Genomic DNA, 26,356 nt, shown 5'->3' with positions numbered 1-26,356 from the left:
TGATGGCCACAGTCCACACAAAGCACAAAGAATAGTGCAGTTGGTTTCTTTTTACTCTTACTCTGAGGACCTGCTACCCAGCTCCCAAATAAAAACACAGAGACTTATTCTTTCTTATGAATGCCTGGCCTTAGCTTGGCTTGTTTTTAGCCAGCTTTCTTAACTTATCCCATCTACCTCTTGCCTCTGGGCTTTTACCTTTCTCTAGTCTATGTACCTTTTTTTAACCTCTTACTCCTTAGCTGGCTGTGTGGCTGTGTGACTGAGTGGCTGGGTGACTGTGTGGCTGTGTGTTGGGTGGCTGTGTGGCTGTGTGGTTGTGTGGCTGTGTAGCTTTGTGACTGAGTGGCTGGGTAGCTGGGTGGCTGGGTGTTTGGTGGCTGTGTGGCTGTGTGGTTGTGTATCTGTGTGACTGTGTGGCTGGGTGGCTGGGTGTTGGGTGTTTGGTGGCTGGGTGGCTGTGTGGTTGTGTATCTGTGTGACTGTGTGGCTGGGTGGCTGGGTGTTGGGTGTTGGGTGGCTGTGTGACTGTGTGGCTGGGTGACTGTGTGGCTGGGTGGCTGGGTGGCTGGGTGTTGGGTGGCTGTGTAGCTGTGTGACTGGGTGGCTGTGTGACTGTGTGGCTGTGTGGCTGGGTGTTGGGTGGCTGGGTGGCTGAGTGTTGGGTGTTGGGTGTTGGGTGGCTGTGTGACTGTGTGGCTGTGTGGCTGGGTGGCTGGGTGTTGGGTGGCTGGGTGGCTGGGTGTTGGGTGGCTGTGTGACTGTGTGGCTGTGTGGCTGGGTGGCTGGGTGTTGGGTGGCTGGGTGGCTGAGTGTTGGGTGGCTGTGTAGCTGTGTGACTGGGTGGCTGGGTGACTGGGTGGCTGCCCCTGGCATCCCCCTCTCCTCTTCTTGCTCCTCCCTCTTCTCTTTTTCTCCTTCTATTTGTTCTCTCTGCCTGGCAGCCCCGCCTATCCCGCTCCTGCCTTGTTAGTGTTTGGTGAGAAACAGAAATGTCTCTTCCAGGGTGTGGTGGTTTGGATGAGAGGTGCTCCCCACAGGCCTGGGTACTCGAACACTTGGTCCCCAGGGTGACGGTGCTGTGTGGGGAGGTTTGGGAAGTGCATTATTCCTGGGGGAACCAAATCACTGGGGAGAGCATTGAGAGTCAGTCACTTCCAGTTTCTCTTTCTGCTTAGGGCTGTGCTAAGAGACGTGCTGGCTCAGCTTTCTGCTGCCGTGCCTCACGTCCATGGTGTACTCCCCTACCCTCTGGAACCACAAGCTAAAATAAATTCTTCTTTTGCCTTGAATGTGGTACTTTATTATAGCCACAGAAAGTAACTAATAAGCATGGTAACACTCACGAAAAGATTACAGATAAGTCCGTGAGGACCCTGGCCTAACGGTGATGGCCGGGCACCACCGTGCTTCCGATACCATCACATTGAGAATGACTTCTCAAGGGAGGCCACGCACTCTTTCACGGTACAGCCATTCTTAACATTTCTACTTGCCCCTGCCAATTGTACCCCTCAGTCTTCTTCCAGACAACATAACTATAGCAGCAATTAATATTTTGTAATCAAACCAACAAGGCCAGCTATAGTTGAGGGATAAAGTGAGTGTGTGGTATTTACTGAATTCCATGAGTCATTTGTTTCTAGCAGCAGTATCAGGATCAATTTGGGAGATATGCTGAATTAATTTAATGTACAACATTGACTTTGATTGAGGAAAATTTATTCTCCAATTTCCTATAAGAATTAAAACATTTACAAATCAAATTTGGAGATCATGAACAAGAAGGTGACATTCTTGTCTTGCTCCAGAGGGACTTATGGTGGGCACTCCCCCAGTGACCCTACCACAGCAGAGGTGGCTGGGTGCTCCTTTGCTGACCCTGCCAGGGGCAGATGTGGTTTTGACAGTCCCTATACAAACAGAGACCTATCCAACAGACATACTCAACCTACTGTTGAGTTAGGCCTTGTTTAAAAGAATTCTGCTCACAGCAGGAGCCCTTTGGGAGTTCCTGTGTATACTCAAACTTTAATAACCAAAATTATGGGTTGCAATAGAAACAACATTATAAATCACATTTGAAACAAATTTGTTGCAATTTAGAACCACTCAATTATTTATGCACTGTCTATCATCCTCACTAGCACAGCTGACATGGTTGGGCATTTCAGTTTATCCCTTACAACTGGCCTTGAAAATCAGGGAGCATTTCTGTTCTTCCCAGGTGAGTGAGCTGATTAGTTATCGATACCCCACAAAAGAGTATAGGAATCTAGACCTGCCTGACTCCAAACTCTCCCCCTCTTATGCCACCCATTTCATTTCCATGACAGTAAGCAAAAATAACCAAATATTTCTGTAGACTAGAAAAATGTGTCCTGAAGTGAAACAGGCTGAAATTCCACTTGTATATGAAAATATTTTATAATATTCAACCTACAGATTGTATTCAAGCTATACAAATGCTTAGAAGTTCCAAAGTTAAAATACCTAAGAACAAGAGGGACATTCTGCAAGCCTTATAAGAGCACATTATTGATTCTTGTGTTCATGCCTGTTAAATTTTTCTTCTCCCTATTTTTATGCCCTAGATTTTATACAATTCTGTAGAGTTTGCATGGTGATACAGAGATTAACTTGGGGAGTTACTTTTTGGCGGCAGGGTTACTTTTAATTTCCATTCTCAGGACACTTCTCTTACTAGAAGATAAAAAGAAAGACCAAAATATTTTTACAGTGTTCTGCAACATGGTGCAAGTTTCTTTCCTTGTTAACCACAGGTCAGTAATTATTGGTACTAGAAGTTGAGATCTGATTTCCATGACTCTCACCCTCACAGTGGTAAATCCAATTCTCTGAAGTCAATACCTACAAGACAGGATTTATACCTTTTGGTGGATTGCCTAGTATACTGACTAAAATTGTAAAATCTTTTTACAGAAAAATACATGATGATTTTTCTTTTTGTGCTATTTTCTTTAAAATAATCTTATGTGTTTGTCTTCTTTGTTTTTGTGTTCTAGAAAAATCTTTAACCTAACAGCAAACAGGAGTGCCTCTTTCTTGGTAGGCAAAGAGAATAGGATTCAATTTACAAAGAATTAGCTGGTGAAATTCAAAATCATTGCCCCTCATCCTTGACTAGCTTATGAATAAACAAGTTTACAGATTGCCCAAACCAACCTAGCCCCTAGTTCTCCCAGCAAACAGCAGCACTGATATGATTAGCTCTTTATTGGAATTTAAAAAGCAGAAATTATTAAAGAAGGAACTAGAAATCCCTTCTTTGCTGCTGTCTTAGTTATGGAGCTTTGATTTGACTACTCTGCCTTGTGTTGATTTTGTATCTACCACCAAATAAGTCCAGAGAAGATAACAGTCAATAACAAAAAGAAAACAACTTATGTTTAAAATGAGCTACTGGCTTTGTTGATCCACTAACCAATGGTAAATAGTGTCTATACCTGGGGTTACTCACCCACGAGTCCTAACAGAACGTAGCCTGTAACAAACAGTAGGAAGATCATACAGCACAGAACGTCCGTACAACTCCTGAAGACAAAAAGGAACGAAGAGTTAAAAGGCATCCCAAGTGACTTGTTCACTACACAAAAATGTAGGGTAAGAGAGATAACTATAAGCCTCCCAGAGCCAAGAATTCTGGAAAGCATGACAGGTGTATTTGTTCAAAGACTTAAGTGGGGAAGTCAGAGCACCGTGACAAGAACTCCCTCAAAGTTCTAAGTATGTATTTTCTCTTGGATCGTTTGGGGAATTTTTAGAGATTAGCAACTCCAACAACAAGTAGACATTTTCCTTTTTGTGTATATGTATGCATTGCATGTGTGTACACATGTGTTTGCATGCATGTGGGAACGTTGTTGATATCAGGAAACTTCCTTGACCAATTTCCGTCTAATTCATTGAGTCAGGGCCCTTATTCAGACCTAGAGCTCTCTGATTTGACTAGTCACTGCCCAGCTGGCTCAGGAGACCCCTGTGAAGCGACATACGAATCCATCAGCATTTACATGGGTGCGAGGGATTCAATTGGCAAGTTCTCTGGATTCCCTCTCTTGAATCTGACTTTCAAACAAGGGTCCTCTTGCTTATACTACAAGCAAGACATGTGCAGAGTTATCTTCTCAGCCCTTGAGTGATTCTTAAAAGTCTAATTTCAAATGTAATTTAAGTAGTATGGCTACAAGATTTTATTTTTCATGCTTTCCCAACACGTGGTCTAAAACAATTTGTCCTTTCTCCATGTCTTTCCCACATGTGTTTTCTTGGTGTGGCTATTTCATAAAGAGGATTGACTACATTAACTTCCTCTAAGGAACAGAGTTAGAGGTATTCTAACACTGATACAAACGGCTGGAAATGTTTCCAAACTCTAGTCTTTCCAGAACCATGCAGAACAGATATTGTCAGGTTAGATTTAGAAAGAGTGTATGTAGTTCAGAGAGACTTGCTAATTTGCTAAGTCAGGGTTAGAATCTAACAAATGCATCAGCAAGAACATTCAACGCCTTCTTTTTACATTATTTTAATTTTTATTTTGTGTGTATGGGTGTTTTGCCTGTATGTTTATCTGTCCACCACTTGGGTGCCTGGTGCCCATGGAGGCCAGAAGAGGGTGTTGGATCCCCTGGGACTGGAGCTTTAAATGGTTGTGAGCTGTCAGGTGGACACCGAGACTCAAACCCCAGTCCTCTGGAAGAGCATCCAGTGTTCTTGACTACCGAGCCATCTCCGCAGTCCTGAGACCCAAAGTTTTCAAAATAAAATGTTTCCTATTTCCAGTAGAATATTGTGTTCAGCTTTCAATGGCTTAAAAGTTAGAGCTATATCATTAAAGTGAGCAACACTACTGCTTCTTTATTTGAAACAATTATGAATCTATTAAGTATAAAAACAAAACAAGACAAAAAAATCTAGGTACACATGGTGAGGCTTGTAATCCCAGCACTCAGGAAGATGAGTCAGGAGAACCATGATCTTGAAGCAGCCTTGGCCATATGGGGAATATTGTTTAGAAAAAAGAAAACAAAACAACAACAGCCTATTTGATAAGATTAAAAGTTGTACAAGAGAATTTTCAAAGCAAAATATTTTGATTTGGAGGCATCTGGATACACTCACATTTTAGCACAGTGAGATGTGTGTGTGTGTGTGTGTGTGTATTTGTTTATGTGTATGCTTGTATATCTGTGTGTATTTTTGTCTCTGTCTGTGTGTTTGTGTGTTTCTCTCTGTGTATGCTCATGTATGTACTTCCAGGTAATTACAGTTATCTGCTATAATTACCTACTATTTCGTTATTCATTTACTTCTGTCTCTTTTCTCATATTCTCTCCAGGAAAAAAACATAGTGCTTAGAAAGTTACTAGGAAGTTTTTTTTAAAAAAACAAAATATAAAATACAGCTTATGTAAAACTGTGCGAGTCAAGGAATACAGTAGGTCACTTACACCTTTACAAGCTTGGAGGTCTATGTTTGTTCCTGTCTTTTGAGCTCAGGATGGCAACCCCAATCCCAGGGCTCTACAAGAAATGAGGTGGGTTTTTAGATCAAGTGTTTCATTTGGATAATTAAAAAAAACTCCCAAGACAAATATTGAAATAAGTGGTTAGCAGGATCTCGGTCTGAGTTATTCTGAGACATATTTGAACTGAAGGGCAGTCCTGGGTACCTTTTCCTCAGATGGGCTCATTTTCACTGTTACAGCAAATGTTAAGAGCCACTGTAGGAATTAAAAAGTGGGTTGCATCCCATGGGGTCCCAGAACGAATATTAATGGAGAAATGGGCCTAATTCTTTTCATTACTTCCCTGCTATCAAAGGCTCATCTTTCCAAAACAAAGCTACTCACACTCGGTTTATCAGGAAGCCTCTAAAAACATTATCCAGACTGAGGATCTCTGACATGAAAGTATTTTCAAATTTAATTATAAAAGTACTTTACTCCCTTGTATCTAACTTCCACACATAAGAACTGGATCCCAATTATATATGTACTTACAAATTTCCCCTCCACTTATATCTCTAAACTATGACTATGGTACATGCGTGGTCACCCAGACTTAAAGCATTGGGAGTTTCCTTTGATTTCCCATTTTCTCGGCATCTTTTATATTCAGTTGGCAAGTTCTTTTGACTTCCTCTTGGATCTGGCTTCCATCCACCTCCCACTTTCTGGTCTTGTTGCCTGGAGTGCACCTGGGTTCTCTCATTCTCTCTTCAAACTGTTGCTGTGGTCTCTGAATTGGGCTCCTGCAAGCAGTCTCTGCCCGGCCCAAATCACTCTATAGTCAGATACCACTGGGACATACGACATCATTTTCTCTCACAAGTGGAGCCTCAGCACAGTCTTACTTCCTGAATGTCTGTTCCATGTTAACTTGCAGGTCCAATCCTTGCTCAAGCCCCACACCCTCTTTCCAGCCGGTCTCACCCAGTTCCTTCTCAGTGTGCTTCTGTTGACTTAAACTTGTTCACTCACTCATGGACAGTTCAGTGTCCTTCGATCGCGTCCACAGCTTTCTGCTCACTGTACCACTAGGCTCCCCTCCTGGGTATCCGTATGCCCCATCAGGCACATCCATTTTGCTTCCACCTGTGGGGCTGGAGAACCCATCAAGAATGTTCCCTTTATTCCCAAAAGTGTCTAAGCTTGAGCTACCCCATTACATAAAGCCTCATTCTTTAAGCAACTCAAAATGTGACTTTCATGAAGCATTCAGCTGGATGGGAGCCCTTTTGGGCCTGTAGACTGTACATCTTCTCCCACCTAGTCTCTACGTAATGTAACATAGACCAGAGTTTTGGTTGGTTAGGGTGGGGCGCTGCTGACCACCAGCAGAGCTTGTGTCCCCTTGCTAATGTGCAGCCACTGAGCTGTAAGTGATTTTTACTTTGTTCATTTGTTTTGAGAAAGGGTCATGATATGTAGCCCCAGTTGGCTGGAATTTGCTATGTAGATCAGGCTAGCCTCAGATTCTTGAACCTCTGCCTCCTTCTACTGTAATTTCCATTTTTAAGTCATTTCTAAAAACCCAGATAGAGCTTGGTGTGGAAGTACAAGCCAATAAATCACAGCCCTAGAGGAGCAGAAGCAGGAAATTATGAGTCTGAGGCTAGCCTGGACTATGTAGAAATGTAGAAAGATCTAGTCTCACAAACAAACAAACAGAACCCCCAAATCACAGTAATCACATTTTGAGACATAAAAATATGCAAAATTCAAATTTTAGTATCCATAAGTTGGAATTTTTCAAAAACAAATATTCATTCAAAAGTGCATGGTCTGTGGCCAGTTTTGTGTTATAATGGCTGAATTTGGTGGTTGCATGAGAAATCACTCAGCCTGTAAAATCAAAAACCTTAAGAAGAAGTTTTTTGAACTCTGACCCCAAACATGGAGGCCTCTGAGGCAACATTTAGCACATGGCCTGATAAGCCACACACACACACACACACACACACACACACACACACACACACACACACACACACCCTGACTGGCAGACCAGTCATAAGTAGCCTCTGCTGACCATACAAGTTCTCTGCTTTGAAGTTCAGTTTCTATTTTCCTTTCTTTTGGCCCAACACAGTGAGTGAGGTGTCTGGAGATTTACCTGTTTGGGTCAAGTTTACACATGCCACCAGGAAAGTGAAAATCACCAAAAACAAACCAAGTCCGCCGAGGCAGCAATAAAGCTTTACTTGCTAAGTGCACATCTCAGTTGCAAGCTAGCTTTAATTTTCCAATGGCTGTCACTCAGCTTCCTTTCTAGGGACAGCTTTCCGCCCTCATCCTGAAACTGATTCATTTTTTAGGTTTCTTTCTTTGTGGCAGATAGAATTTCAATATCATCCGTCCTGATAGGTCATTAATAACAAGCATTAGAGTGAGAACGGAAGCTCTGGGACTCATTATTCTCTGACAGATCACCTGTCAGTGCCTAATGAGTCAGCTTAGGGGCTGTCCACAGTTGGTGACTCCAGCCATTCCAAGTTCCTGTCTCCAATGGCTGCATTTATAACTAGCATGGAAATGCTGCTACGCTGTGACGGAATATGCTGGGATGGAATGATATCACTAACTTGTCTCTTATCCCACATGCACACAGCACAAAAGTCAGCTCCCAAGTTGGAGTAACAGCTGATCAATAAAGTGCTTGCCATGAAAATATGTGACCTCGAGGCCGTGTTCTAGAGGACCAGACACGCTAGCTGGTGCTTGTAATCTCAGTGCTGTGGAGGAAGATGCAGGCAGATCTCTGAGGTTCATTGGCCAGCAAGTTCTAAGCCAATGAGAGATCCTGTCTGAAAAATCAAGGTGGTTGGCACATGAGTAACGCCCCAGCTTCACCAAGATCTGCATCACCAACTGCAGGATGTGGTGTGAGTGGCACACATCACCCCCTCCTTGGGGGAGGTTGTGGAGCCTCTGGGACTGTAACCTAACTGGCAGAAGTGGGGGGCTTAGGGTAAGGCTTGAAGGTGACATCCACCTTTGTTTCCTGGTGGGGGCATAATATTAACTAGCCTCCTGCTGCCTTGGACAATCCACTCCAGCCACCATGAGTCTATCATGATGGGCTGTACCCTCTGTGAGCCAAGTAAACCTCTCCTTCCTGAAGTTGTCTCTGTAACAGATAAATTAACCGATAAAGCAAGTTAGAAGTACTTTATCTCTTTCCACTTTTCATGACTGACAAACTCCGACGATTTGTGAGGGGAGTGAGTTCTCAGGGCTCCTGTGTGAAGAACTCGTCTGTGTCCCTCTGCTTCTTGCTTACTGGAAATGCTGCCTAGAAGATCACTGTGACTCTGTCCCCACAGTAGGCTGTTCCCCCACTCTCTCTGTGTGTGTAGATATCCTGAGTTTTCATACATTGAACCCACACAGGACAGGTCTTGTCAACAGTCATGGAAGGCAGAAGGGCTCACAGGGTGTTACCCTTACCACTGAACTACTAGCTACTGAAAGACCCTTGGGTAGGAAGACTGTCTTCATTTGTGAACCCACAGCTGACACCACTGAGCTCCAATGGACAGCTCCCAACTCCTGGTCACACAGATGGCCCTGGGTAAACTCGTGGTCACAACACAAAGCAGACAGACATGAATGTGGGAGAGAGATTTGTGGAGCATGGGGAGTGGACAGGGAAGGAGGGATGAGATAGGTCAGTGTGTGTTACCTACATGTGTGAAAAGGTCTAGGAACAAATTTTTAAGATGACATTGAAAAGTTCTAGAGTATTTGGAAGAATTTCACTTGTTAAAATCAAGGACTTAATTGGGGAGGCCTTTTATTACATCAATCTAGATTTTAGATATTTGAGGGTAACTGGCCTTTCAGGTCTCTTAAAATTTTGTATGAAAGGTCTTATTTGCCTTCAAAGGGGGTGCCAGTACCCTGTTGAGAAAAGAGTGCTTATTTTGAAGGGTTCATATTTAAATGAACTTGAAACTGTTACTGAAAATTAAAATATAACAAATAACTCAAAATCCTACAGAACTACAGCATGACATTGACAATGTCATTCAAGTCAAATAAGATTGCTGAGTGTTGTAGCTGCTTTAGTTAGTTCTGAATAACTGTGTCTTAAAAACCTTCTGTATTCTCCATGATTAATTTTCTACTTTATTTTCCTTGCATTTGAGTTTTTGCTATCTTGAGAAAACAGCTTTAGCTGGGCATGATTTATATTTTCTGTTTGTCAAGGGAAATAAAGCCTATTTTTCCATAGAGTTCAAGTGATGCTTTTATAAGTGTCTTTTGTTTAAAATGGAGTAGGATTAGATAAAGTTGGTTTTATGTACAATTCATCATTTTTATAAATTTTGTACAATATTCTGAGTAGGTGGAAATCACTTTGTAAATTGCTGTTTTACCCAGGGCCAAAATACTGTTATATTGGACATGGAGGCTCACACCTGTAATCCCAGCATTTTGGAGGCAGAGGCAGAAGGATTTCCACAAGTCTGAGGCTAGTCTGGAGTACGTAACGATAAATGCCTCGAAAGAAAGAAAGAAAGGAAGGAAGGAAGGAAGGAAGGAAGGAAGGAAGGGAGGGAGGAAGGAAGGAAGGAAGGAAGAAAGAAAGGAAATCAAAGTGCAAAGCAGGTCCTAGACATTGCCCATCTTACAACCGGCACCACAGACCAAAGGCACAATACAAGACAGGTGGAAAATGGCCCTGGACAGCCTGGACCTTCCCCAAAGTTATCAACACCTGATATGGAGAATTCCTATCAGCTGAAAATGCTGTTGTTGAAGCTGTGGGGCTGGACCAACTTGCTTCACAAGCACGAGGACTAAGATCAAATCCCTGGAACCTGTATAAGAAGTCTGCCATGGCTGAATGGGCACCACAGTCACCCCAGTGCTGTGATGGTCACAGACGGGAGGATCACTGCGGACTCCTGCCCAGCAGCCCAGCTCCAGGTGAGGTCCTTTCTCAAGAGAATAAGGATGTACGTGATAGAGTGGAGAACCACAGTGTGGTATATACACAAGTGTGCAAGGCCACATACACACATACACCTTGCAAACACACATACAGACACAAAGTAGAAAGGAATGCCTAAATATTTGGAGTAGATTAGCACTATATAAACACACAGAGTAGGAGAGCAAAGAATTATATTGAAACACCACTGCACTTCTGAGTATTCTCACAAGGAGCTATAACAATATAGTTTCTAAGAAACACCAGAAACTCTGGCAGACATCACAGTCCTTTCAAACTGAGAGATATAATTCAGTTTTGAATATTAGCTTAGCAATGAAACATCTGTATTTAGAAAACATTTTTACACTTAAAGTTAGGTGTCCATCACATAAAAAAAACACATTTTAAGTGATTTTTGTACAAACTACACAAGTACAAGAAGTTAGTGGCTTTCTCAAGGAGGGCAACTGAAACAATAAGGAGAACTATCATTTTCTAAGACTTACTTGTAGCTAGAGTTTTTCTGCCTGGCCCACAGTCAGGACAAATCTCTCTCACCTGCCAGTCCCACAGCAGCTCAGACCCGACCAAGTAAACACAGAGACTTATATTGGTTACAAACTGTATGGCCATGGCAGGCTTCTTGCTAACTGTTCTTACAGCTTAAATTAATCCATTTCTATTAATCTATACCTTGCCACATGGCTCGTGGCTTACCGGCATCTTCACATGCTGTTTGTCATCATGGTGGCTGGCAGTGTCTCTCTCTCAGCCTTCCACTTCCCAGTTTTTTCTCCTCCTTGTCCCGCCTATACTTCCTGCCTGGCCACTGACCAATCAGTGTTTTATTTATTGACCAATCAGCAACACATTTGACATACAGACCATCCCACAGCACTTACTTATTTATTTTATGTATGTGTGTGAGTGCTCTGTCTGCATGTACAACCTTAAGTCAGAAAAGGGCATCAGATCCCATTAGAGATGGTTGTGAGCCACCGTGTGGTTGCTGGGAATAGGTCTCAGGACCTCTGACAGAGCAGTCAGTGCTCCTTAACTGCTGAGCCATCTCTCCAGACCCAGGAGAACTATTTTTTTGGGGGGTGGGGGGCGAGGGGCACTATTTTTAATGTATCTTTTTGTGCCTTTTACATTGCAAACTGATTCCTTATAATGTCAAATTAAGAGCCAATTTTAAAATACAAATTCATGTATTGATTCTGTATCCCTTAGAAATATAAATAACCTCAGATATTAAAATGAATGCAGTGTGATTTCTCAGTTTCACGGAAATGACATTATCAGCTTGTTCGGTCTAAGCCACTGGGGATATGTCCTCGGGAGAGTGCCTTACTGGGATTATAGATCTACTGAGTCATTGTCATTGAAGATTTGAACTTGGTCATTAGAAATCTAACAAGATTTTAATTAGTTTAGAAACTTTTAGAGGGGCAATGGAGTACAATAACAAGTGGGGGTCAGAGGAAACTTGCAGTCAGCTCTCTCCTTCCACCGTGTGGGGCACAGGGATGGAACGCGGGTTGTCAGACTTGGTGACAGTCACCTTTACCCAGAGTCATCTCACTGCCCTGTTGCTAATAGTTTAAAAAGTGTACCAGACTTTTTCTGGCCTCAGGAGCTGAGCAGGGTAGGTTTGTTAGTATTCGAACGGGAGGTCAATTGTAACTTAAACCACATAAGTAGGAAACACGATTTCTGCATAGAACATCCTTTACAGGTTTGTTGGGGGCAGTAATTCAGTTTTCAGAGGAAAACAGTGAATGCCATATGACATATTCGCAGCACTGGACTCAGATGGTGCTGAGAAGCCTGCACCCACCCGGAAGGCTTCCGGTTTCACAGAGAAAATGGACAGATGTGTGAGATGATAAAGTAAGCCACAGTTAGCTTCCATAGCAAAGAAGCTTTGCCATCCAACAACGGCACATATGGGATGACCACCAAGAACAGCAGCAGCAGTGGAACGGAGCCTGCCTGAGCTTAGAAGACAAGCTGTGTGTGCTGCGGAGGGCAGAGCTGGAGAAGTGGCCCCGTCCCTTGGAGGAGCCCAGCAGATGGTTGGTGGGTCCCAGACACTGGACACCGTGTTGTTTACACAGCTGGAGCTTAATTTTGCTCTGGTCTGGTTGTGCCTTACTGTTTCCCTCTTGAAGGAAGGAAATATTTAACTTACTTTTGATTTTACAAGAGCCCACGGTTGAGAGACTGAAATTTTGCTGTGGTCATAGTGTTGCTTCACAGTAATAGAAACCCCAACTTAGTCTCCATGTCATATATTCAAATGGGAACTTAGTGGTATATCCACTAAGAATATTTGATTGCAGAAGAAAAAAAAACATTTAAAATTAAAAAGAATATTTTAAACCCCACAGAATTTGTTTGTAGAAAGCTGCCCCATGGTTGGATCCTGAGCTGGTGTGTGGTATCCTTCAGGGACTGGAGACTTGCCTCTTCCTGGCCTCATCCTTAGTTCACAGACAACTTCCTGTCAATGCTCCCTGCCACAAGTTGCCTGCATACAGGACACCTGATTCTCCCAAGTTAGACTCTGAAAGTCCCCTGTAGGCTCCTTTTACTTAGTGGTCAACACTGCACCATGGCCATTGCTGCAGGAGAGTGGTTAGGAGAACTCAGCCTTGGGCTTCTCTGCCTCTGTGTCACAGCAGGCAGGAGCGAGGGATGCATGCTGAGAAAGACAAACCCCCCAGCATCCCACAGAGCCCAGAGAGATAACAAGCAACCATTATGGAACTGGATGGAATGTGAGTGTGTCAAGTACCGGCCACACCAGCCTAAGGGCCCAAGTTCGAGGCCCCAGCACCCACGATAAAAGCCAGATGTGGCAAGCATGTGCCTATAATCTCTACACTGGGGAGATGAACACATGAAGACCTCAGGAGCTCATTGGACAGTGGTCCAGCCAAATCAGTGGGTTCCAGATTAAGTGAGAAACCCTGCCTCAAAAAACAATGTGAAGAACAATCAAGAGAGACAAATGACATTGATATCTGGCCTCCACACAAACGTGTACAGATACATGTACCACCCCTGCATGCATATACCACACATGCAAATCATTACTAAAAATGTGGGGGTTTTTTCTAACAATTTTCAGTTCACTCAAACGGATTATACAAAGAATGTGTGGTTTTCTGTATTATGAAATACTTATGTATTTTACAAGATTAATCTAAGAAAACTGAACATTCTGTATTCTTTTAGAATTCAGAGTAAGTCAAACTTCTGCTAACTTCCCAAAAAAGCATATTCTAGACCTGGTACCAATAACAGAAAAGTACCAAACTGTTGGAACTTACAGTTGAATAATTTCATATTCAATTGTTTATATAGTCTCTGATGCTCATGTTCAAGGGAATGGAATTTGAAGTTTAAATACAGTCCTTGTGAATATACACCAATGCAGTCATCATACGCTGCATATTGAGATACTCACATAGTTTTTGATCATTGGACACAAAACATGTCACAAACTACACCTGTCGTTTCAGCATTAGACATCGGAACAGCAGCTAAATCGTCACTCTGGAAGTCAGTAACACATTTTACACTTATTCAGGAATGGCTCTGATGCCCATAAAAAAAAAACACTGCCACTAAGCACACACACAGTCTAGTTCCTCTTCTGGGCTCTCCTTACATTTTGCAGTATGTCTGTACAGGACTTGTATTTTCTGAGCTGCCCCAGAAGGAGGAAGGGGATCCTTCCTCCTTAGGGCTTCATAAAAACACCCAGCAGGTATTTTCAATGGTGGTTTAAACTACATTTGCTTTTTGCTACTCTGGTGGTGAGAAGCCTACATGCCTGTGTGTGCATACCTGTGTGTGCATGCATGTGTGTGCGGTTATGTACATGTGTGTATACACATGAACAGGACAGGAGTGAAGTATCAAGGAAAAAGGAAAGCAGGAAAAATACAATCCTAGCTTCTATAAACCACAATTTCTTGATTTTTAAAAAAGCACGTGAAGATAGAAAGGTTATCATAAAAATAATAAGGGCATTTAAAAGCCCAGTTCTACAGGTACGGGGACTGGAGATAAAGCAGAGGAGAGACCATAGTGAGGATACATGTCATCAGTGGGAGGAGGCGGCTCAAGTCTTAATCACATATGATTTTAACTGGTGGCAAAAGAGAAATCCAGCCCCAGCAAAAGAAAGTGTAAGAACCATGGTACAAAATTAGGCATGGATATCGGGCATGGAACAGGGCCTGGGTGGCTACAGTTCCTATTGGACAGAACAAACACCTTGACCCACACAAAAATCAGCTAATTCTTCCATTCTGATGAGAGTTGGGTCCCCACAGTAGCCTGTACTGGTGAAGTTATGTTGAGTCCACTGAGAACTGGACAGACAAGGTAGTCTCAAGGCTCCAACCGAGTGTGGCAAGGCCAATCAACAAAACAATGACAGATCCTGGGATGCAAATGAAGGTGAGACTATGGAAGAGCGTATGAAGGATGGCCTGCCTAGAAACGTTCACCAGAAAGGGCTCCCGGAAGAGACAGTGGGGGTATGTTTCCAGAAGAAGAAAGAACAAAAGCCAAGACCTGAGGGCAGGTGTAGTCAGGGTGTTCCCTGGGAGCTGAGAGACAGCTAGTTTGAACAAATCAACAGAATAAGGAGGAAGATTGGGGAGAAGTGAACGGCACCAGAGAAGGCTGTGAACTAGGACTCAGTGGTTGGCCCTGTGTACTTGCCTCCTGGGAAATCCGAAGTAATGGTATATCAAATATTAAAGTCAGTTCATGACTGACGTTAACAAGTATTTTCTCACCTGGATCATGACAAAACTAAGTCACTTAGGTCCGTAATCTCAGCTCATTTCCTACTGGAGTTCTTGCAGAGAGCGGTACCGGGGCACAGAATGAGTGGGGGTGGAGTGAAGGATTGCAGAAAGTCCTGGGGCTGAGAGCTGCAAAGAAGAGAGCAGCAGGGGAAGACGCATCCTGGGCTGTCACCCCGTCACCTCTGGGTACTGGTCCTTACCTCCTGCTGGACGATCAGGGCAGTGTGAGGATGAAAAGAATCCGCAGGGACAGCTTACAGCCCTTCAAAGACACCCTGCAGACTGGATGGGTGGGAACAGGTTTCCAGGGATTTGTAACTCAGAGGGAAAGGAGATGCTTATGAGCTGCCAGAGCAGCCTGTGTCTGTCTCTTCCAAAGCACTTGGCTTTACCTGTTTTCTTGATAAAAGTGTGTTTCCTCTGAGTCTTTGGAGATCAAAGATGCTGTTTCAGGGTTTTCTGCATGACTGTGGTTAGCTGGCCTGGCCTTGATGAAGAGGACCCATCATTAGACAAGTGACAGACACTTAATGGTGCCATTCTAACATTTGTCGTTGCATGTTAGTGTAAAGGACAGGAAGGGAGACAGGATGACAGCTGGAAGCAAGACAAGAAGAAAAGTGACTTGAAAGAAGAAAGCTGCTGGGCTACTGATTAAAGTCTGGGGTGCTAAAGATCAGTGAGGAAATTGATAAAAGAGAAAAAAATAAGAGAAACAAGGTCAAGAAAAAAATAGAAAAGAACTATTTCTAAAAATAGAAAAGGAGAATGGGGCCTGGGGAGACGCCCAGTCACTGTCTTTGCCACACCAGCAAGAAGGCTTGAGTTCGGATCTCCAGCACCCGGAACAAAAAGCAAAACAAAAACTGGGTATGTTGCCACACACCGTGACCCCAGCACTGAAGATGAGACAGGGCAACCCGAGAGCTCGATGGTCAGCCAGGCTAGCTGAATTCACGAGCCCCACGTCTGGTGGGAGACTGTCTCACACAGTAGGATAGCAAGCAGTAGAGGAAGACATCTTCCTCTGGCTTCCACACGCACGCACGCACACTAACGAGTACACGTGGACACGCCACAGAGAAAGAAAGAGGGGAGGAAAGTAAGTCACGGCCACACAGTGACAGAAGCTGCCTGGAGAAAACAGAAGACGAGGTGACATCCTCTCTAAAGAAGTGACATTTCATGAGTAAGAGAGAGCAGTTAGTAAGGTGAAGGATGGTATTAATTTAAACTTATTTAATGTTAGGACTTTTTACTTGATAGTTTAAAGGACTCTAATCACCAAACACTAAAGCAAAGTTCAGGGGTATCTGGTCTCTTTGTATATATCATTTCCTTCCTTAAATTAATTAATTGGCTTGTTTATTTGTGTGTGTATGCACGTGTGCATGCACACAGGTGCACTCAACTGTCCATTCTATGTGTGGAGTTCAGAACTCTACTTCGGGTAATTTTGTATATCACTCTCCACCATAATTGTCCTGGGAGACAGGGCCTCTCTCTGAAGCTGGAGCCCACCATTTCAGCTAGGCAGGCTGGACCCTGGGCCCAGGGATCCACCTGTCCCCTCTCCCCCAGCACCGGGATTATAGGGGCACACAGCCACACCAAGATTTTTATGTGGGTGTTAAGAACTCAGGCTGCACACTTGTGGGCAGACAGCAGCTCAAGGAAACTAACTGCTAAGAAACCCTAAGACAATTTCTGGTAATGTTTCAACTGAAGTTATTTTCAATATACCAAGCACCATGGACATCAACAAGCTTCCTCATCTATAAAGCATGGAGGACCTGGAGAATCAAACGCTTCCCTCAGCAGAGCCTCTTTCTAAGCATCTTGGGTGACTCGGGGAGCTTTCGTCTCCTGAAAGTCGAATGTCTGGCATTTTACAAATCTGTTGAATTAGTGGATAAGAGCGCCCAAGAGGAGCATAAATGGAACAGGTAACATCTGTATTTTAAAGGCCGATGTCACGTGTGACTAGAATGACAGATCTTTCCAATCAGAATATTATACATTTCAAAAGTGTGATTTTAGAGCAAGAGACTGCGTTATAATTTTCCATCATTTCCGATACCGCAAAGATAGCTACTTGGCCTGACTCATCGCTGTACAAGTAGGATGCGTAGCAGGGAAGAAGAGCTGTAAGAAACCCAGGACCAAGTCTTGGACTCAGGAAAGACTTAAACTATAACTAAGAAACAGACCTCACCCCAACCTTACCCACACCCAGCTCCAAGCAGTGAAGTGTACCAGGGATCAGTGTTTTTTTTTTTTCTTTGCAATATTCAAAAGAACCCAGGGCCCAGGCCATGCTAGGTCTTCAGTCTACCACTGAGCTTTAGCCCAGTCTCGTTCCTTTCACTTTCATTTTGAAACAGTCTCTGGCTGCCCTTCAGCTTTCCGTGTAGCCCAGGAAAGCGTTGAACTTCTGTTCTCTTGACTCAGCCTCCCTAGCAGCTGGGATGACAGGGGTAATCACCAAGCCCAACGACCGCAGTGTTCAGACACCTCAGGCTACTGGTTTGCACAAATTGGTTCAACAATTAAACAAAACAAATTTCTTAGAGGCGTTCCATGATGTATTCTCAATGAATGGGCCTGTAATTTTATAGCCCCATCCCTTTCCACTCACAGTCAAGGAGAGTCCTAACAAGATAGGGGTCCTGACCATTTTAACTGTAGTCCTGGTGGGCAGAATGAGCATCTTGGGTGTCTTAATCAACATGGGCTGCTACAACAAACCACCACAGATTGGATTGCTTAAGAACAACATCAGGCTGAGGAGACGGCTCATTTGGTCAATTGCTTGCCTTGCAAGCACAAGGGCCTCAGTGCAAGCCCCAGAAACCAAGTTGAAAACACAAAAGCTGGGTGTGGTGATGCACACTTGTAATTTCAGTGCTGGGAAAGGTGGAGACATGCAGATCTCTGGGGCTTGCCGGAAGCCAGCTTAGTTGAATTGATGTTCTCCAGGCCAGTGAGACCCTTTCTCAAAAGTCAAGGTGGACCCAGCCTAAGTACCAATGCCCAAGGTTGATCTCTGGTTTCCATATGCATGTGCCCACTCATGCACATGCAGCTCCCATCTCACACACACACACACACACACACACACACACACACACACACACACACACACACACATACACACACACAATCTTGGTAGTTACTTAAATCTGCTGTGAAAACTAAACTAAAAATATATGTTTAAACATTTTTCTTTGGTGAGTATATTTAACTATAAGCAAGATAATCTGGTTATTTTATCCAAGTACAAATCACTAAGTCCCGTGAAAACGTAGTTCTAACAGATCACAGATAGCTTTGGGATTGTGAAATGTAGCTTCACGTCCCTGAATCTCAGGACAGACAAAACCCAGGAAGAGTAAAAAGATGGCACTAAAGCTAGGTTAACCCACATTGTGCCCTGGCTTTCAGCACAGAGGTCTCACCCTGGCTCACTCATCAGTATCTTATTTTAGGTTTCTCTTTTAGCCCGGGGCACATGGTCAGGGTCAGCCATTGTGGTGTTCTCTTGCGAGGTCTCCATAGCATTAGTGGCACCTGTCAGATGTAGAGAGATGATCTCTGTGGTAACGTAAAGGGCAAAGCCTGTGCCCTGTACTTCGGCACCAATATTTAAAGTTAGTCCAGCATTCTCCATTGCAAACACCCAGTTCAGTTTCACACTGGAGGCACTACCAACACACACACCTCCCCATGCCTGGTCCTGCGGTCTGTCTACATCTACAGATCTTCAGAGGCGTGTGCTTCACTGTCAAAAGCACATCAAACTATCAAATCAGAAAACCCACACCTGGGTCTGGCCGACCTGACATTTAGAAGCAAAGCTGGCAAACAGTGCCCTAGTTTGGATTTTATTTAGCTTCATTTCATACGATCCCATACAGACTCCCGTGTGCTTTGAGGTATGTTAATATTTGCACAAAATAGAAATACAATCTTTCCTTTCCTCCCTGTCCCTGGTCTCTGGGCAAACACATTCTATGAATACATGAGTAGCAGATGGGAAACGGCCTTTGTTATAGATGCCAGATCACCTCAGACGGCAGAAATTTTATAAACATAATTCTAGGCTGATAGACATTTGCTGAATTTCGTTGCAAAGCTTTTGTAGTTCAATTTTGTTTGCAGCGTGAACACAAACAAAATCTACTACTCATAAAATTCTTAGCTTTATTCAAGTCTATCAACTATAAATTTATTTTAACCATTGATTCTTCTAAAATTGGTAAAGGAATCAGATCTTAGGTTTTGGCCCCAGGATCTGCTCATTTATCTCTGGAACCATCTTGTGTAGATGTGGAGGCTACAACTGCCCTCCTGCCTCTCTGCTATTGCCTCACTGCTGAGGACAAGGTGTGCACACCCAGCTGTATGGGTGTTGTGATGGATGGTGTTACATGCCAACTTGGTGAAATGGTGACTCATTTGGGAAGGGAGTGTAAATGAGGGATTATCTGGATCAGATCGGCTTGTCACTGTGTCTGTTAGCCATTGTCTTCTTTAACTTGATGTGGGAGGACCCAGCCCACTGTGGGCAGCAACATTCTGGGGTTTGGGTCAATAGATTGTGAGTACAGAAAGCAAGCTGAACACTAGGGCATGCATTCATTAACTCTTTCTGCTCTTAACTGTGGATTTAAGATTTATTTCTTATTTGTGTGTATGCATGTGCCTGCATAGGCTATAAAAAGGCATAGGATAGCTGGGTGGTGGTGGCACATGCCTTTAATCCCACCACTAGGGAAGCAGAGCCAGGCAGATCTCTGTGAATTCAAGGCCAGCCTGGTCTACAGAGCGAGATCCAGGGCAGGCACCAGAGCTACACAGAGAAACCCTGTCTTGGGGGTGTGGAGGGGGGAAGGCATAGGATCTCCTGGAGCTGGAGTTAAGGCAGTTGTGAGTCACCATGTGGGTGCTGGGAACAGAACCCAGGTCCTCTGCAAGAGCAGCAAGCATCCTTTTTATAAATGTCCTCTAATGTCTGATTAAATAGCTCCCAGCACTGGCTGGAAAGCACTTCTCATATCATCAGCCCCAGGACCACACTCCCATTCAACCAGCTAACTCTAAAGGAGCAAATCTCAATGCAAAGCCAGAAACAACACAAACCCAGGATAGCATGTCTCCTCTAAAAAAAGCTAATCCTACAGTAATGGACCCCAGTAAAATGACTTTGAAGAACTTCCAGACAAAAAACTCTAAAGAGTGGTTAGAGTCGTGTCCTAACAACCCCAAGAAGACAAAGGCAAAGCGGGTAATGACGTGTTAAATGTCACAAGTAGGGTGGGCTGGTAAGGGCCTCACCCAAGCGCTGAGTCCAGGCACTTTGCAGCACAGTTACCAGGTCATTGTGACTCGACTTTTCTAATCATTCCAGGCTTGTTTATGTCACCCACAAACAGGAGGGTGAACTGAATAAACTCTAAAGTTCTTTGCTAGTTGAATGGATAATTGTTATGAATCTGTATTTTTTGTATTAAATAATGCTAATTCCTTTAAGTGCTACAGTTCAGTGTAGTATAAAATCACAGGTATGGCTCCCTTTTCCTACTTCTCCTCCTTTGCATTTGGCTAAAATGCTAACATTTGTATTTACACGGGACTGTAGCGTTTGTGTTCCTACAAACTCGGCTAAGCTCGTTGGCTGTTGAGATTAAGCAGGCTGCTAGTATTTCCCAGCATCCTACAGTGCCTTCTCTTTCACCCGCTTCATGTGAGGGTAAGGGTGAATTTACCGATGCTTTCCTTGCCCACCTCTCCTTCCAACTCGAGCCGTGAAAATTTCCCACCACCATGACATATAAGGGCACACACTTAAAGACAATATATTTATTTAGTGGGTAAGAATGTCTTTTGACTAGAAAAAGAGTTAACAATCATCCACAGAGCTTTAAATAGCAAACATCTGTTTTCCCCCATGTACTTCCAACACTGAACCTCCTGATTAGTTCTTTTCTGAGGACTGTTTCTGAAAGACATAATGAGGCAGTTTAGGGACGAGCCGTAAATGAAAAGTAAAGTGGAGAAAAATGTTCACACTGTGGGTAGGCCGGTTTAATCCAGATCTGCTAGCTCCCATCACACGGACAGGTCATAATTCTTCCGCAAATTCACAATGTATCAGCAGTTTCATTAAATAGTGCAAGCAAAGAACGATATAAGCAAGTAGCCAGATCTAGGAAGAGCCAGGGCATCATTGGGGCGATGCCATCCACGATGCCATCAAAGGGCTCTGCTTGACCGAGCCAGACATGGAAATGTTGGAAGTAATGAAGCGAAGCACCTCTGTGAGTGGGATACACATACAGACATACATCACGGGTGAGTGTGCAGGGCGAGGGAGACGGTCCTGCAGTTAAAGCGCTTGCCACGCAAGCATCAGGACCCAAATTCAGGTCCCAAATGGCAGCCCACCTGTAATTCAAGCCTCAGAAGGCACAGGGAGATGGGGACCAATGCCCAAAGCAAGCTGCTAGCAAGACTATATGTACTGATGAGCTCTGGGTTTGACTGAGTGACCCTGTCTCAATGAATAAGATGGAAGAGCAATGTAGGATGATTCAGACATCAATCTCAGGCCTCCACATGCACGTGTATCCTATATGCATGTGTGCATGCCTACATACACATGCGCGTACACACACAAAGACACACACTCCAGCTGATCTTATTCCTCAGAGTTTGAGGCTTATGCACAGCCACACCACAAAGATACCTAGTTGGCATCACACACCAACACAGCTACAGCAGATGCCTTGACTTCTGCAAGAGCAAGCCATCTTTCTAAGGAGCCATCTTTTCATATGAGGTAAAGGGGTCCTCACTTGCCTCATGTTCCTCACAAACCTCACTATCTTTGATGGTTTTTTTATCTTATAATTTAATTTAATTTTACTTATCAGCCATGGATTCCCCTGTTCTACCTCTTCCTGCCCCCCCACCCTCCCCGCAGCCCACCCCCCATTCCCATTTCCTCCAGGGCAAGGACTCCCCTGGGGATTCAGCTCAGCCTGGTAGATTCAGTCCAGGCAGGTCCAGTCCCCTCCTCCCTTCACCTAGGCTGAGCAAAGTGTCCCTGCATAGGCCCCAAGTTCCAAACAGCCAGCTCACGCACTGAGGACAGGTCCCGGTCCCATTGCCTGGATGCCTCCCAAACAGTTCAAGTTAATCAACTGTCTCACTTATCCAGAGGGCCTGATCCAGTTGGGGGCTCCTCAGCTATTGTTTCACAGTTCATGTGTTTCCACTAGTTTGGCTATTTGTCCCTGTGTTTTTTCCAATCTTGGTCTCAACAATTCTCGCTCATACAATTCCCTCCTCTTTCTTGCTGATTGGACTCCTGGAGCTCCACCTGGGGCCTGGCCGTGGATCTCTGCATCCGCTTCCATCAGTCATTGGTTGAGATTTCTAGCACGACAGTTAAGGTGTTTGGCCATCCCATCACCAGAGTAGGTGAGTTCAGGCTGTCTCTCGACCATTGCCAGCAGTCTGTTGTGGGGGTATCTTTGTGGATTTCTGGGGACCTCTCTAGCACTTTGCTTCTTCCTATTCTCATGGGGTTTTTATCTATCATGGTATCTCTTTCCTTGTTCTCCCTCTCAGTTCTTGATCCAGCTGGGATCTCCCGCTCCCCTAAGCTCTCTTTCCCTCAACCCTTGCCCTTCATTACCCCCCCTCACATCCAGTTTGCTCATGTAGATCTCATCCATTTCTCTGCTGTTGGGGGATCCCTGTGTCTTTCTTAGCGTCCTGTTTTCTAGGTAGCCTCCCTGGAGTTGTGAGTAGCAGTCCAGTCATCCTTGTTCCACATCTAGTATCCATCTATCAGTGAGTACATACCACGTTTGTCTTTCTGAGTCTGGGTTACCTCACTCAGGATGATTTTTTCTAGATCCATCCATTTGCCTGCAAACCTCATGATGTCATTGTTTTTCTCTGCTGAGTAGTACTCCATTGTGTATATGTACCACATTTTATTTATCCATTCTTCAGCTGAAGGGTATCTAGTTTCCAGGTTCTGGCTATTACAAATAATGCTGCTATGAACATAGCTGAGCATGTGCCCTTGTGGTATGATTGAGCATTCCTTGGGAATATGCCCAAGAGTGGTATAGCTGGGTCTTGGGGGAGATTGATTCCCAATTTTCTAAGAAAGTGCCATATTGATTTCCAAAGTGGCTGTACAAGTGTTGATGTTTTACTGTCTCTTGCTTGTCAGGGTCAATCCTGCCCATAGGCACACCTATCTACACCACCAGAATATATTCTGAATTTCATGTCTCTCCTCTGTTATCTTCACTACCACCACTTTATCCAGGCAACCTGTCTTTCACTCAGGTGGCTCTGAAAGCCTCCATTCATCTGCATGCTCCTGCTTTTGGTCTCTTTAAAGCTGTCGTCCACTTAGCAGTCAGAATGGGATTGAAAAGCAGGCAATAGATGAACTCATGCATTCTCCAGCACCTCAGTGTTTTCCCAGTGCACTAAGATAATGGGTTTATCATGCAGAGCATGCTACCATGCCACTCCCCATCCCATCTGCAGTCCTCATCCCCATAGAAAGCTTGCTTCTCTCTGACATCGACTATAGCTCCTATTCCTCACTCCCATCCTAGGCCCCACCACATCACCTCATTTACTTCCTTCCTATGTTTATGTTAATTTAGACATTGTCTGCTCTGTGTTTCTCTCTTCCAGAAGCAACTTTCATCATTAGCCCCTTCTGTGTTACTGTGACCATAGCACATGACACAACAGATTCGGGGCGGGCGTGGCAGAACAGCTCAGGTCACAGCGGTAGGGGCCTCCTTGTGTCATGGAGGGGACGGTGTGGCAGAGCAGCTCCGGTCATGGTAGCATGGGCTTGTGGTAAGGTCACTCGCATCACAGTGGACAAGAAAGTAGAGGAATTAGGTTGTACCTAGATGCTGTGATGGAGCCTTTTCATGCCCACTCCTAGTAACAGATGTCTCCGTTCATGTCCCACCTTCTAAAGGTCTCCCACAGCACTACCAATTAAGGAATAATATTTAAGCCGTAACTACCCCACTATCAGCCATCACGCTGCCTGTAGCATATGGAAGGACCCATACACATAATAGATGCTCAATAAATATTTACTGAATGATAACCTGTGAAAACTAATCTTTGGAACCAAAGCTACAGGAGACTCCACTGAAAAGGGGTCCCTTTTATCACTGTACCCCAGATTCTCTTCTCTCATTGAGCTGCAAACTCTTGTACGTTGTCTGTCTTTCTAGCATGTGTCAATTCCTTAAGGAAGAGGGCAACTCACACTTGTGTTATCACCACCACATTTGGTTCTTATCCTAGAATACACTCTACACAATAGTGAGGATTAAAGAGAAGACTAGGACGAGGGGAGACACCAAACATGGGACATGTGGATAAAGACAAAGATAAGCCCCAAAGAGGCTGAAAATGACCACAGACAGCTCTCATATTTCAGACAAAACTGTCATCATGCCCCGGTGAAGCCTGTTCAGACCAGAGGGCCTAAGGTCCTTACTAAGAGCTTCTGCTTCAACACTACCCAAATTCCACACCATTGTCAGAAGCCTTTCAGATGCCTAAGTGGGGAATGAGCATTGGGACTCTTGGAGGGCCTGAGTGACCATGACACACAGTTGAGACCATGTCCTAACGAGAACCTTTTGATGAAGTGTCCATGGCCGTGACATGGAGCATTGTATTAGCCAAGTGTGCTGTATCAAGGCAGGTCAGCTTTATAGGTCCTGGAGCAAAAACTTCAGCTTATTTGCTTTATCCCTTCTTTTCATGTCAAGATAAAAATCATTAAAGTATTATGAACATTTGTTTGATCTGTGATTGGTGCCTGGAAAAAATGAAGTTCAAATTACTACAGTTGACCCACCTCAATAAATGCCTTCTCAGGATGTGGAGATGGGTTGATTTGAGTTTCGTTTTACTTCAGAAAAGAAAACCTCGCTTGAAAGAAGATGCAGATTAGTAAACCCTGGACATTCTGGGGACAAGGGAACATGGACAGTAATTTTCAAAGGAAGATATACAAATAGCCAGCAATGTACACAAATAATTAGGGAAATGCAATTTAAAACCTTTCACACCCATCAGATGGCTGTTAGAAAAAAGACAAAAGATGGAAAGTGTTGAGGATGATGTGTAGGAAAAGGAGCCAGTGTCTTCTGTTGATAAAAAATGAAATTGATACAGACATTATGGAAGACTGAGTGGAAATGTCTTGGGAATTAAAAACAATGAGCATGTTACCCACAAATCCCAATTCCGAGTATCCATCCACATTTGAAATCAATCTGTGGAAAAAATATCTGCACTGCCATGTTCACTGTGGCAGTATTTACCAAAGCCAAGTTATGCAATCTAAGTGATAGTTAATAGATGAATGAACAGACAAATGAAATGTGATGTGTGCACACAGTGGAATATTAATCAGCCTTGCAAAGAAGAAAATTCAACTATTTGCTATAGCATGAGCAGATCAGAGAATATCATCCTAAGTAATATGAACCCAGTACAAAAAAACCCCACAAATACAGCATCTTCTTGTTTATATAGAGAGACTAAACAATTAAACTAACAGGCACAGGATGGAGAACAGCGGGAACTGAGGTCGGGGTGCTGGTGGAGAGGGGGATATTGATCAAAGGGTGTACATTTCAGACAAGAACAATGTGTGAGTTCTCCTAGATCTATTGCAGACTGATGCCAATAACAAAATTATTAAGAGTATATTTCAAATCTCATCACTACAAAAATGTTAAGCAGTTACACTGATGGGTATGTTAACTAGCAATTATTTAGTTATTCTTCATTGTATTCATAATTCATAACATCTCTTTATATCCTATAAATGAATGCAATTATAAATGTCAACTTATATTAATTTGAAAAAGAATCTTGGCATTTCTAAGAGCAGCCACAGAATAACCCCATTCTTTACTAACAGAATGCCCCCCAAGGAGTGCTCTCTTACCAAAGATATATCTAGAGAAGTGAAAAAC

General features: G+C 43.7%; 1 protein-coding gene across 6 annotated transcripts in view; it reads right to left on the bottom strand.

The window, feature by feature from the left end:
• Slc44a5 (solute carrier family 44 member 5) overlaps positions 1 to 26,356 on the bottom strand; it is a 316,279-nt gene that overhangs the window by 67,164 nt on the left and 222,759 nt on the right. For 5 of the 6 annotated variants that reach the window (XM_052730288.1, XM_052730286.1, XM_052730290.1 and 2 more), the window contains one exon: positions 3,482 to 3,555. In XM_052730288.1, coding sequence (XP_052586248.1) covers positions 3,482 to 3,555 — 74 coding nt within the window. Of the gene's footprint in view, positions 1 to 3,467; positions 3,556 to 26,356 lie in introns of those variants that run through there. The other variant, XM_052730291.1, reaches the window with a different exon arrangement.

Source organism: Peromyscus californicus, unplaced genomic scaffold, assembly GCF_007827085.1.
Source record: "Peromyscus californicus insignis strain IS unplaced genomic scaffold, ASM782708v3 Scaffold_9__1_contigs__length_137607984, whole genome shotgun sequence".
NCBI classification, from domain to species: Eukaryota; Metazoa; Chordata; class Mammalia; order Rodentia; family Cricetidae; genus Peromyscus; species Peromyscus californicus.
The sequence above is the reverse complement of the archived record's forward strand: the minus strand, read 5'-3'. Positions and strand labels throughout refer to the sequence as shown.